At 39.0% G+C, this 13,225-nt stretch overlaps 1 protein-coding gene across 1 annotated transcript in view; it reads right to left on the bottom strand.

Moving 5' to 3' along the window:
• Positions 1 to 1,427: 1,427 nt before the first annotated feature.
• insc (INSC spindle orientation adaptor protein) overlaps positions 1,428 to 13,225 on the bottom strand; it is a 46,027-nt gene continuing 34,229 nt past the window's right edge. The window contains exons 8-13 of the mRNA XM_088340500.1: positions 8,661 to 8,832; positions 8,406 to 8,584; positions 8,271 to 8,337; positions 6,032 to 6,187; positions 5,618 to 5,694; positions 1,428 to 4,235 (exon numbers count right to left, since the gene is read on the bottom strand). Coding sequence (XP_088196626.1) covers positions 4,107 to 4,235; positions 5,618 to 5,694; positions 6,032 to 6,187; positions 8,271 to 8,337; positions 8,406 to 8,584; positions 8,661 to 8,832 — 780 coding nt within the window. The 3' untranslated portion in view covers positions 1,428 to 4,106. The remainder of the gene's footprint in view (positions 4,236 to 5,617; positions 5,695 to 6,031; positions 6,188 to 8,270; positions 8,338 to 8,405; positions 8,585 to 8,660; positions 8,833 to 13,225) is intronic.

Here is a 13,225-nt window from a genome sequence, read left to right as displayed (position 1 = left end):
ACGTATCATACCTCACCCCCCCAAAATATTTTCTCATCGAATTTAGACGATTTACGGGAATGACCTTTGGGGTTCAAAAACAGCGGAAATCCGCGGATCCGCGGAAAATTCTGATCCCTACATATATAAATAATTAAATAATAGCCCCGAATCATTCAATCATTTTAAAATTAATATTTACAAATATTCTCGAATAATTTGGATGGCAACATTTCTCCTAAAAAAGGAATTAAAACAAACATATAAAACACATTTGGAATTAAATGAAGTTACCTGAACTACTTTATAAAAACAACTTTATTTTAATGTATTAAAACAAATTACTTAGAAAGTTCATATATATATATATATATATATATATTAATAATAATAATAATAATTTCCTTTGTATTGTCATTCTTTGTAACAATGTACACAGAACGAAATGTCGATACACCTGACCCGTTGTAGCGAGTCGATGCAGCCGCAGCCAGAGGGCGCCGCCATTATACCAATTAGGTATGTCTTGGTCGAGGCGCGAACCAGCGACCTCCCAGTCTCAAAGCGGGCACACTACCATCTAGGCTACTGAGCTGGTCCCCTGATCTAAAACCTGCAAGAGGGAAAGGAAAAACTCGAAACCTCAGCATGAGAAAAATGAAGAAGCCTTGAGAAGGGACCACACATGAGGTAATCCCTCCTTCCAGGATGAGCAGGTTGCCATGGATGTAACATGAACAAATAATACACAGGTATTCTCAACATGAAATATAGGTCATTCATAAGCTAGAACATGTTAGTGTGTTTTTAGCTTAGATTTAAACAGCTCCACTGAAGGCCAAACAAATTAGAGCCTTAATTGTTTTGAGACACATCAATATTTGAAATACATGCAAACAGGCTAGATGACAACATTCCCCCTAAAAAAGAAATTGCTTACCAAACTTGAAATAAATTATTACAAATTTTAAGATACTAGGAATACAAAATACCTCAAATATTAATTACAGAATCGGATTTGAAATGTATACAAATGAATTGGATGCAAAATCAGGAAAAATCCACTTAGATTCGGTGCCCCTCATATTGCTTAACCTCTTATAAAAAGTGCCACTTTGCCCCATATTGCCACCGTCCCCATTCCCCGGGGGGGCAATTAATCTGCACACACGCATGGCAATAGCTGCACTGGCCACCCAAACGCTTGTTTTATTTATGTTCGCCGGAGGGTGGAAAAAGTGCAAGTCGGATGCAGAATATTGCTTCATTTTAATAGACAAGATGAAAGAATCCAGAACTGCTTGTCTTTATTGCATGCATCGCGTAAAAAGCTTTCCTTTTAAATAACAAGAAAAATTAAAAAAAGGCACTACAACAAATTCCAGTAGCACATAATATTGGAAATTCTTGTGAAAAGAATTACAAATAACAAAAATTCATGCATGCAAGTCATCAAAAAAAAAAAGGTGGGGGGGGGGGACTTAAATAAATACTGTGGTTAGTATCGATGTAATATTCAAATGTTATTTACATCTTGGGAAAATTTCAAAAACTCAAATATGATATATCTCTTTAAACATTCATGGTTCTTTTTCAAAGAGAGCAAATCGTCCATATACAGTGGCTTGCAAAACTATTTGTCCCCCTTGAACTTCGGGACCTTTTTACCACATTTCAGACTTCAAACATCAAGATCTAAAACTGAAATTTCTTGTGCAGAATCAACAATAAGTGGGACACAATCGTGAATTGGAACACACTTTATTGGATATTTTAAACTTTTTTAACAAATAAAAAATGAAAGTGGGGTTGCAAAATGATTCAGCCCCTTTATTTTCAGTGCAACAAACTCTGTCCAGAAGTTCAGTGAGGATTCGATGTTGATCTAAATGACTAACGATGATAAATGGAATCCACCTGTGTGGAATGAAGTCTCTAAATGAATGCACCTGCACTGTAATAGTCTCAGAGGTCTGTTCAAAGCGCAGAGAGCATCATGAAGAACGAGGAACACTGAACTTCTGGACAAAGTTTGCTGCACTAAAAGTAAAGGGGCTGAATCAATATTTTTAAAAAGTCAGTCTTAAGTACAATATGATTTGATTTTATGGTAATTTGGAGGGTTTAATGTTTATTTCAAGGTTTTTTTTTAATTGTACATTTTGACAAAATACTGAAAATCCTATTAAAACGTTTTTCCTTTTTACTGGAATTGTATTTGATGTAGAAATTGTTTTTCAAATGCATGACAAAAAATATTTAATCCCAAAAATGGAAAAGTAATATTAACATTATAATTGAATTTAATCAATCAAAAGTTTTTATTGCTTGTCAATATACTTAAAAAATATTTAAATAAAACCATTTTGTTTCCGTTTAACCTTTCTAGCTTTAGCATTGTAAATACTGTACATGTTTTAATTAAAGATTTTCAGAATATTTCACTTTTAAATAATATATGAAAACTGATTATTTTTGTTTAGAGATCATTTTACCTCCTTTTTATAAGAAATATGACACTGCCACAGTTGCCAAGGCGGCCAATTGGCTGCGCCCGTGTGGCGCCAGCTGCGGCTTGTTGAGAGATTGGCTTCCCTATTTCAGCTCAGTGCTCTCACTCTCCCTTTGTCAGTCTGTCAACGAACCTCTGCCCTGCAAGACGTGGGTTTTGCCTGCGTTTCCTGTCTGCTATAGTTCCCGTCTATTTTTGTCCTGCTTATTCTCTCCAGTTTTTGTTCCCGTCTAGTTTGTCCTGGTTAATTTCAAAATCCTGTTTTGATATCAATCCTGTCTATCCTGTCCTGTCCGGTATCAACCCCATCTGTCCGATATCTGCTCGGGCAATTGGCATCGATCTCGTCGGTCTCTGGCTTCCTGTCATTCCACGCCAGACTGCAGCCTAATGTGCATTACGCCCCATTTCCCGTAAAATAAAAGGCTTGTGTGAAAAACGTCACGCATTTGGGTCCTAATCCTGTTCTGGACAGACACTGTTTATTTGACTTAGAAATATTTTTCAAATTCAACAACTTTTCATTTTTACATTTATTTATTTAGCGCTTTTCAAGTCATTGAAGACCTCCCAAAGCACGTTACTCATTCATACACACACACGGATCGCAGCGTCGGCCATGCAAGGCAACTACTACTAACTTGAATCTAACCTGCGGGATTCATCCTTGAAAAATAACATTACTGAATTAAATGAGTTTTGAATTCAATATTAATCAATTAATCAAAAATTACGATTAAAGATCATTATATCTAAAATATATTTAAACAAAGTATTCTTAGTTTTTTTTTATATTACTGGATATAGAGTGGTAAACACGTTTTTAAAAGCATTTTTATTCCACTTTTCAGGAATGGTTTAAAAAAAAAAGGAAAATGAAAGAAAAACAACTTTGAAAAGCATAATTTGGAAGTCATAACATGATTCTAGACATATTCTTATTCTTGGCAATTTAAGGTTTCCCCTAAACATATATTGTTTTCCAGTAAGGTTGTTCTTGACAAGCGAAATATAAAACTTTGCAAATAATAACCTTTTTTGGGGGGGAAATTGTACTGTAATGTTCTTTTTCTGAGTCAAAATGTTTTGAAATATCTAATAGTACAATGTAAACATCCATTGGCTCAGGGTTCATCTAATTCAGGTTCTAATGTATACACAATTGTAATAAATAAGATGCCACTTTGGAGTGGTTAGCACATGGGCGGAACAGGTCTGAGGTTGTGCGATCAAACCTTCCTGTGTGGAGTTTGCATGTTCTCCCTATGCTTGGGTGGGTTTCCTCCGGGCACGCCGGTTTCCTCCGACATTCCAAAAACATGCATGTCAGCTTAATTGGCCCGTCCAAATTGTCCCTATGTGTGAATGAGCGAGTGAGTTGTCCGTCTCTGGCTGGCAACCAATACAGGGTGTCCCCTGCCCACTGCCCAAGGACGACTGGGATGGGCACCAGCACCCCCGCGACCCTACTGAGGATAAGCGGTGCAGATAATGGATGGATGGATGGAAGATGCCACTTTTACAATTCTTCTTTGACGCCACACACGCCACTTCAGTAAAAAGATACTTCTACACCTTCCGCACATTAGCATGTTAGTGCTTTAGCATGCTAGGGTCACACAAAGCTCTCCTCCATATTGGAGCAGAGCAGGAAAGAGTCAACTAGGCGTGGTTTGATGAGCTGCTGGTTGTCATCCGCCTCGATGCTGTCCGGACATCCCGACGCCAGACGCCTTAGGGCAGCCTACCAAAACAAAATGGCCGTCGTTCTGTTCAAATACAGAATCATTTCTCGACTATAGAACGTGCCTGATAAAGCCGCATGCACAAATTTGAGGAAGAAACTCAATTTAGTTTTTGTACAAGCTGCACTGAATTTTCCTACATTTAAAAAAAAATCAGTGGGCAAATGTCCAGTACATAAAGTAACAAAGTGTTGCAATTAAGACACATATTTGAGGACTAATAGGCATTAACTATTTGCAGAAGTGCGACAATAACGTTTTCAAAAACAAACTTAATGTAATGCACTGACTAAAATTTAGAAGCCTGTACAATTACAAAAGCCTTTCATCCCTCATGTCAAAGTGAGAGGACACCAACTATTGCTACTGCTATATAAATAGTCAAGTCAAATAAAACCATTATACACAGTAGTGTCCGCTTATTGAATATTTTAGTGTGGCAGTAGGTGACTAATTATTGGGTATATTTTTCCCATCGGGCTGAGAACTGTGACATTTTCTTAGGCTGTTATCAGTCTATAAGCCCAATAATTATTGCGTCCCCCTCCTTATACCGAGTGTCGGCATGTATAATGATGTTTGTGTAAGGAAAACATCTATGGCAGGGGTCGGGTAGCGTTTTGACCCAAAGAGCCATGAAACCAAAATAATTTGATTTCTGTTTTAGAGAGAGCCTCACCATGTATTCTAAGACAAAATTGAACAAAAGCTCAAAAACCGCTCTCTTAACAAAAGCTAATTCTTCAATTCTTATTTTACTGTGTGCCGTTTGATGATTTGAGAAAATGTATACTCCTTGTCCTGTTTATTTTAGATATACTCCAAACGACATTACCAACGTACTGTATTTACGTTCGGTGCAGACGGAACTGGGAGAAAGAGACTGTGTTCGCTGTGTGCAGAGATTCGCTCACCCTTACCCCTCAATCAAATTGCTCTGTGTGCATTGCTGGTGTTTATGGTTTGTTTTGTGGGGTTTCATCATAAAGTGTCTCAACAGTGAACATACAGTAGATTACTTAATGAGCTTCCATATAAAGGATTCATAGCCACGTACATCCAAAATAGGGTCTGTTTGTGTGATACCCTGACTGTAAACTGTAGTTCAAAATGTGTCTTATATATACTGGACCGAACTTTGACCTTGTGTTTACTACAATGGGCTTTGAAGATGTCCAAGTTAGAGCGATACAGAGAGAATTTGTAAGATTCAACTTTATCTCTGAGCCAGATTTACTCCTGAAAAGAGCCCTAACTGGCTTGCAAGCCATAGATTCCTGACCCCTAATCTGCGGCCTGGGTGCTGTAGTTTGGACACTCCTGCTTCAAGGTATCAAGAATACCAATCTCCCCTTATTTGCCCGATAAAATAGTCACTTACCAGGCAAGCAACCAAGACAGAGTCGCTGTTATTCCTCTCCGTGGGGGATCGGCATAGCTCGATGAGACGAGGGACGGCTAAAAGTGGGAGAGCAAGAGTTTATTGACACTTTACAAAAACATCACTGTCAATGTCGGGTGATGATACAATAGAATACATTTCATATCTAGGAAAACTCAAGTCCTGTAGAGTGAAAGGATGAATGATTTTGACAGGCAATTGACAATTTCCGTGCCAGAACAAAAAAACTGGGGACGATATTCCAAATTTGTAAGCACATGTGACTGGTGCAAAATGATAGGTAGAAAAAAAATCGAGGGCTGCCTCAGATCTCAATTTAATCTGTGCTTTTTTGCATGTCCCTTCATCACATACGATATTTATCCTATTTCATGTGGCTAAGTTAAAGCTAACCGTTGAGCTGGATGGCAGCCTGGGCTACATCAGGGTCCCGGCTTAGGCGGGCCAGAGTGACTGCGGCTTTCTGCTGAACACGCTCACAAGCGGCGCCCTCTGATGGACTGGAGGAAGACGGCCTCTCGTCCAAAAGTAGCAGAAGCCTCTCAATACCTGGCAAGAAATAAAAATGAACAGATTAAAGTCAGATATTTCCATTCTAGTCATACAACGTGAAGCATAGACCTATGTACTGTATTCGACAAAAGACTGGTGGTTGTGTTTGAAACTCATCGAGTACCCTTTAATGATATTCCAGCTGTCCCCTCACATTGCACAATGCTGCTATCTAGAGGATAAAGCTTGCACAACATAAAAAAATAGAGGTGGAAGTTTGAAAGACACATTTTATGTACAAATATCTTCATCAGATAATTTGACCTTTTCGAAAAAAAAATTCTTCTACAAATAATTTATTTTAAAAAGTATTTTTGTAAAATGAAAAGCATCTACTTAAAGAAGGTCAAATTATCTGCCATCTGTGAAATTAGATCCTTCGTTAAAAGAATTTCATTTGTATCATCGCTGTCATGTGAGAACAAATGATTATTATTTTTTTTTGGTTACAATATAAGTTACTGCTAACTGGTTTATTAAAGACTTTTTCTAAAGAGTAATTACTCTTAAATAAAGTATCTATCTATCTATCTCTTAACTCGTTCATTTTCCATGTATACACATACATACATACTTTTATAAAATATATATATATATATATATATATATATACATAGCCTAGATGGTAAGGCGCCCGCTTTGAGACTGGGAGGTCGGTGGTTCGCGCCCCGGCCGAGTCATTCCTAAGACTTAAAAGTGGTCGGCGGCGCCCTCTGTTGGCTGCGGCTGCATCGGCTCGCTACAACGGGTCAAGTGCAATCGACATTTCGTTCTGTGTACATTGTTACACAGAATGACAATACAAGGAAATTATTATTATTATTATTATTATGTCTGACAGTCTGATATGGACTCCAGAACTCCCGCGACCCTACTGAGGATAAGTGGTGCATCTAATGGATGGAAGGATACTGAATATTTTGTTTGTTTGTTTGTTTGTACATGATTCAATTGAATCTTTTTCCGGCGCCGTCACGAATGGCAGCCACTCCAGCAGCTCCCATGTTATTTTCGATTGTTCTCGATTGTTCTCAGCTCAGGGATGCTGCTGGAAATGTGAATTTCCCTTAGGGGATGAACAAAGTATCTATCTATCTATCTATCTGAATAATATATACCGGTACATATGTATGTACGTGTATACAGGTATATATATATATATATATATATATATATATATATATATATATATATATATGTATCTATATATATATACACACACACAGTCAAAATTAATTTTGGAGGAATAATGATATTTCTTGTTCCCTCTTTTTGTCAAAATTTTTCACTTGACAGCTAGAAAAACATGGTAAATTGCAGTAATTTAACAATCCTTAGAAATAAAGTGAAAATAAAATAAGTAACATGAAGTGAGCCCATTTAAATAAATGAAAGGATAAATAAGGGCAGCATGGCGGATGGGTGGTTACCGCGTGAGCGGCACAGTTCTGAGGTCATGAGATCGAACCTCCTGTGTGGAGTTTGCATGTTCTCCCCGTGTTTGCGTGGGTTTCCTCCGGGCACTCCGGTTTCCTCCCACATTCCAAAAACATGCATGTCAGATTAATTGACCGGACCAAATTGTCCCTAGTTGTGAATGAGCAAGTGACTGTGTGCCCTGCGACTGGCTGGCAATCAGTTCAGGGTGTCCCCTGCCCGAAGATAGATGGGATCGGTCCCCAGCACCCTTGCGACCCTACTGAGGATAAGCGGTGCAGATAATGGATGGAAGGATAGATAAATAAGAAAAATGAAGAAATAAACTAACAAATTGATAAATATACCCTGTAAATATTTATTTTCTAGCCGGTTTATAATTTATTATTGCTACATTTGAACATTTCTTAGTGAAGTTGCATTATCAGTAGATATTCTCAGAGGCACATAAGGGCAAACAAGACTCCCCACCACTTTTTCTCTTCATTGCAACTAATTTGTGCATTTTGAATGTTCAAAGAATTCCCCAAGACACATGAAAACCATACACAGAAAGATGGGACACGTATTTGAAACTGAAAGCTAAAAACTGTGCTACCAACCAATGCTTCCCTCATTCAACCTAATCACATTAAAGAATTACCTTGCTCCTGTAGAACTTCATTAGCACACTGCTCCAAGACAGAAAGATTGGCTAAAATAGTCACCACCTAGAACAAAAACCTAAGTCAGGGCTTAATTTGATTTCATTTGTCATTACACTTTGTGACCACAGCACCTGGTCTTTGGAATATGGCGTGTCCACCCGCTGGCAGTCCTTGCAGGCCTGCAGGAGAATGTGGATGGCGTTGAGCTGTAGCAGGATCTCGCAGGCCATGCTGTCAAAAAAGGTGATGTTGGCCAAAGCCGCCGACGCCAAAAGAAAGACCTCCCCGCAAGAAGCGCTCTCGCACAAGTCTGAATCACCGGGGGACAGAATCTAGTTGAGTTCATGGTAGGAAAGGACAAATAGTGTACAAGGCCGATAACTCACTGATGAGTGCAGTTACGATATCGTGCATGCTCTCCAGAAAGCTGGCCAGATGTTGTGTGGACGTGTGATGGGGGGAAGTGATTTGGGCCACTACTGCTGCCGCCTCTGCCCGAGCCGCCTCGGCGCTCCCCTCATCCGTTAATATATCCGCTAGGCAAAGGATACCGTCGACCTTTTGGGAAACATATAACACCACTTCAAAACAGGATTCAGATTAGTTTCTCCAGTGTGCAATTTGATTCTATTTTAATTTCTGTCTACCCTGGTTTGAGTCATTCAAATATCAAAACTTTAAAGGAGCTGTATGGAATTTGAAACTTTTTAACTCTCTTAATTCATGATGCCCATGCAAGTACATGCATGTTTTAGACACGCTCAAGTAATCTATACTTTTATAATCCGTCCTCGGGTTTTGAGTTGGCGTCTTGAGTATACCTGAAAAAGGCTCCTTCTGTCATGATGACTGATTAATTTCACCTGTGCCCGCTCATTTGGCGCCAGCCACTTCTGGCTTCCTGATTGGTTTCCCGTCCTACTTAAGCTCAGTCCGTTCAGTCGCCTGTGGTCAGTCCGTCAGCGAACCTCTGTTCCTACAAGGCAAGCACTTTGACTCTGACTCCCGTCAGTCCCGCTTTTTGCACCTGTTTTGCACCCGTCCGTTCCTGATTTCCCCGTTTGTCTCCGGCTACAATCTGTTTTTTGACACCGATTATGTTTTGCTATCGACCTGTTTTTTCCGTCCTCGACACCACGATCTCCCGCTCCGGAAGATCCACTTCCGCATTCGGAACACGTTCCGATTCTGTGAGCGACTTGCTTCCCGCGTCCAGCGAGCACCAGATCGCGGGCGCTGGCTTTCCTCTTAATAAACAATAAACTTGTGAGAAACGTTACGCAATCGGGTCTACCCTTTGTTTTGGTCGTGACACCTTCTTACTTTAGCCATTTTAATGCTACACTATCAAATAGAAAGAAAAAAAACACCGGTACAGACATGAAGTTACTCTCCACCCCCAGCCTGATCCTCCTACCTAACGTGTTCCGCGGCCGGAACAGCTATGCAAAAAAAAAAAAAAAAAAAAGCAGATAGGCACGGTGGGAAAAAAATTAGAAGGGCTCTCTGAACTCATTTGGGCATTGTTAAAACATACTTAAGAGGGAAAATATTTAACTTTCAACGTTTTAAGGACACCAGAAAACAACAAATTCCAACTTTTAAATAAAATATATGAGAAAAGCTTGATAAAATTCAAAAATACATGGTGGGAGCATTGTGTCAATGTCTTTCTTTGTTTTTTCCTAAAATTTTTGGTTTATACTAATCAAAATTGTATTATCGAGAATTGCCTTTAATAATAATAATTTCCTTTGTATTGTCATTCTGTGTAACAATGTACACAGAACGAAATGTCGATACACCTGACCCGTTGTAGCGAGCCGATGCAGCCGCAGCCAACAGAGGGCGCCGCCATTTTACCAATGTTATAAGTCTTAGGTATGACTCGGCCGAGGCGCGAACCAGCGACCTCCCAGTCTCAAAAGTGCTATGCTTTGAGATTTACACATACACAGTATGAATATTCACTCTGGATTTGTATGAATACATTTTCTTATAAATTCATTAGAAAGGGGAGATGTAGGACTATAGATAAGTTAATATAAATTGGGAGCATGTTGTCAATTTCTTTGTTTATTTTTCTAAAATTTAAATCAAATGTTTGGATTTAAATACATTGTACTAAAAAAAAGGCGATTGCTTTTTTAAAAAAAACATTTAAGTGTTATGCTTTGAAATTCCAGCATACACAGTAGAAATATAAATTCCCCAAATATTAAAATTACATTTTCACAAAAATCTTTTGGAAAACAGACATATTAAAAAGACAAAATCACAATCAAGTCATGTTTGCATTAATTACCACGAGCTTAATTATGGACAAATTAATTTAGAATATATTTTTTGAAAGGCATGCTTAAGATACATTTTCCACGTATGTGAAATTAAATGTATTTTATTAACGGTATATGTAAATATGATGAAAATACAATATAGCAGAAAATAGCAACCATATTTCTATGGTTTTCTTTTCATTAATAATATATATTTTTTTAACACAATCTAACAAGTTATCAAAAAATATTCAGCAATGTAAAACAAGTGAATTACAAATAAAATTGGTCAGAGGATCATTATAATTTTGAAAATGTATTATGGAGTCATTATGGAGTCCTTTCTTACTTTAAATTTAAGCATAGATATTCGTTTTCACAGGTTAACGGTCTTAAATTTAGGCCCGTTTCATTTTTTAGATGCAGTTCAAACTTTCGCCACTTGAAGGCAGTGTTGTATATTCCATCGGCGTTCAGCTGCTTTTTGCATTTAACATCATTTTCCACGGTTGCCAACTTACCGGTAGTTTAAAAATGTTAAATAATAGGCCTGTTGTGTTTTGTGTATGTATGCAATATGTATTACATTATACTAATACATCAATTTACCCGTTGTGTCCTTATTTATTGGATGATCACAACTGACACTGACTAACATATGCGTAATAATTGTAACTAGTGAGCAAAAATAAAACCCAATGCAAGCCAGCAACACTGTTGGAAAGTTTGTAGCCCGATTCTCATCTTGCTACTACACTTGTCATTCTCATCCCCTGATGAGCATCATTGCCCCAACATTCACGAGCCGCTTTCCCTATTTCGGTCTCCGTGGACGTCAGCAGCAGTGACTTGAAAACAGCCCCAATCAATCCCTCACCAATCTCCATAACATATCACAGCTTCCTGACAGCAAGCATTCCGGAAACGAGGGGTGGTCCTATTGGGGTTCACTTCACAGAGCTGCATAGACTGAATTGCAGAGCAAGTAGTACATTTGAAATTTCGGGGATTAAAACAGGGGGGTCAGAAATCAGGATCAGGACCGACCATGGATTTAATCTGGCCCTCAAGGCTGAGAAAAGCACAAGAGAAAAGTGAGCTGCATCACATCAAAAAATGAGTTGCGGTTTTTAATATGTCCACAGGATGTCGCCAAAGCCAGGTGCAACTCACAAATATTGGTTAAAGATCAGGGATGGAATAATTGTAACCTGTGCAGTCCTTTGAGATATCTTGTGATTAAGGGCTACACAAATGAATGTGACTTGACTTGACAAAGAAAACCGCCCACTCTGTATTTTCTGACTACCATTTATCAACCAGAGAACTCGCAGGTCCACTGTTTAAGGCAATTGCATTGACATGTGGAAGTCAAGTAATTATTAGATTCGGTGTCTTTGCGGAAGTTTAAAGGTTGGGGTACGTCGTTTCAGGTGTCCTTTAAAAGTTGAAAGGTAAATATTTTCTCTATGTGTCAACAATGCCCAACTGAGTTCAAAGAGCCCTTTATTCTTTTTCACCGCGCCCATCACCTAATATTACTGTACTATTATCAAAGTTGCTTGGGGAAAATAAATTAGGTTCGAGGAATGGGAATTGGGGGGAGTGTTGAAGAGTGATGTCTTGCTCTTCCCTGCAAGTATTTTTCTACATTTCTATTAGTCAGAATAGCATGAGAATAGTGAAAGAAAGAAAAGGCCTGTTCAAGTCCAAATGCCAACCCTAAGTACAAAAAAGATGAAAAAAGAACAAAGAAGAAGGAGCATCTAAGTAATGTACCTACTTGTACACGCATCATGAATAAACTGACTGAGGCTGCGATCTTGACTTTAAACCAGAAAATGGTGGCAGAGAGTAACAAAGTTCCAAATTCTGTACAGCTCCTTTCTAAACAGTACCCACGGACATGCCGTTTAAGACATTGACGTGTGGTGCGTGGATATCTCTTTTAACTGATAAAATTGCTACTGAACTCCACGTCTTACCTCCATTGACTGGAAATGTATAGTTGGTGAAGAAGTAGGAGTAAAAAATACAATAAATTCAAATACAAAAAACAAAAAACAAAAATACGAAATTAAAAAAATAGCACCTGAGTGCTGGGGGCAGTAAAAAAAACTAAAGATAAATAAAAGAGAGAAAAAGACTTTTACTGGCAGGACCAGAACAGAGACAGGACCCACTTGCGTTAAGTTTCTCTCAGTTTTATTGGAAGAAAGAGATCGCTGGGCGCGGTAAGTAGGTTGCTCTGAACGCGGAAGTGGGACTTCCATGGCGAGCGATGGCGGTGTCAGGAACGGAAAAAAACGGGTCAGTAGCCGGGAGAGGAAAGCAAAAACGTGGTCGGGGTCGGAAGTTAGTCGTAAGCCAGGGAAGGAGAGTAGACGTGGTCGGCGACAAAAAGGGTCGAAAGCCGGGACGAGAGAGTAGACTTGGTCAATATCAAAACCGGGTCAAAGCCGGGGGACAGACAGGAGCAAAAAACAGGTTGGAGTCAGGGCCGAAAAAAGGGCTTGCCCAGCGTAAACTGAGGTTCGCAGACGGACTGACAACAAGGGACAGATAGGAGTGGGTTTGAATAGGGACCAATCAGCCAATCAGAGTCCGAGGCAGTTGGTGCCAAAGGAGCGGCCACGGATGAAGCACGAGTTTTCCGGAATTATATCAACTGTAGT

Source organism: Urocampus carinirostris, chromosome 7 (assembly GCF_059441175.1).
Source record: "Urocampus carinirostris isolate Australia breed hairy pipefish chromosome 7, RoL_Ucar_1.0, whole genome shotgun sequence".
Taxonomy (NCBI): domain Eukaryota; kingdom Metazoa; phylum Chordata; class Actinopteri; order Syngnathiformes; family Syngnathidae; genus Urocampus; species Urocampus carinirostris.
The sequence above is the reverse complement of the archived record's forward strand: the minus strand, read 5'-3'. Positions and strand labels throughout refer to the sequence as shown.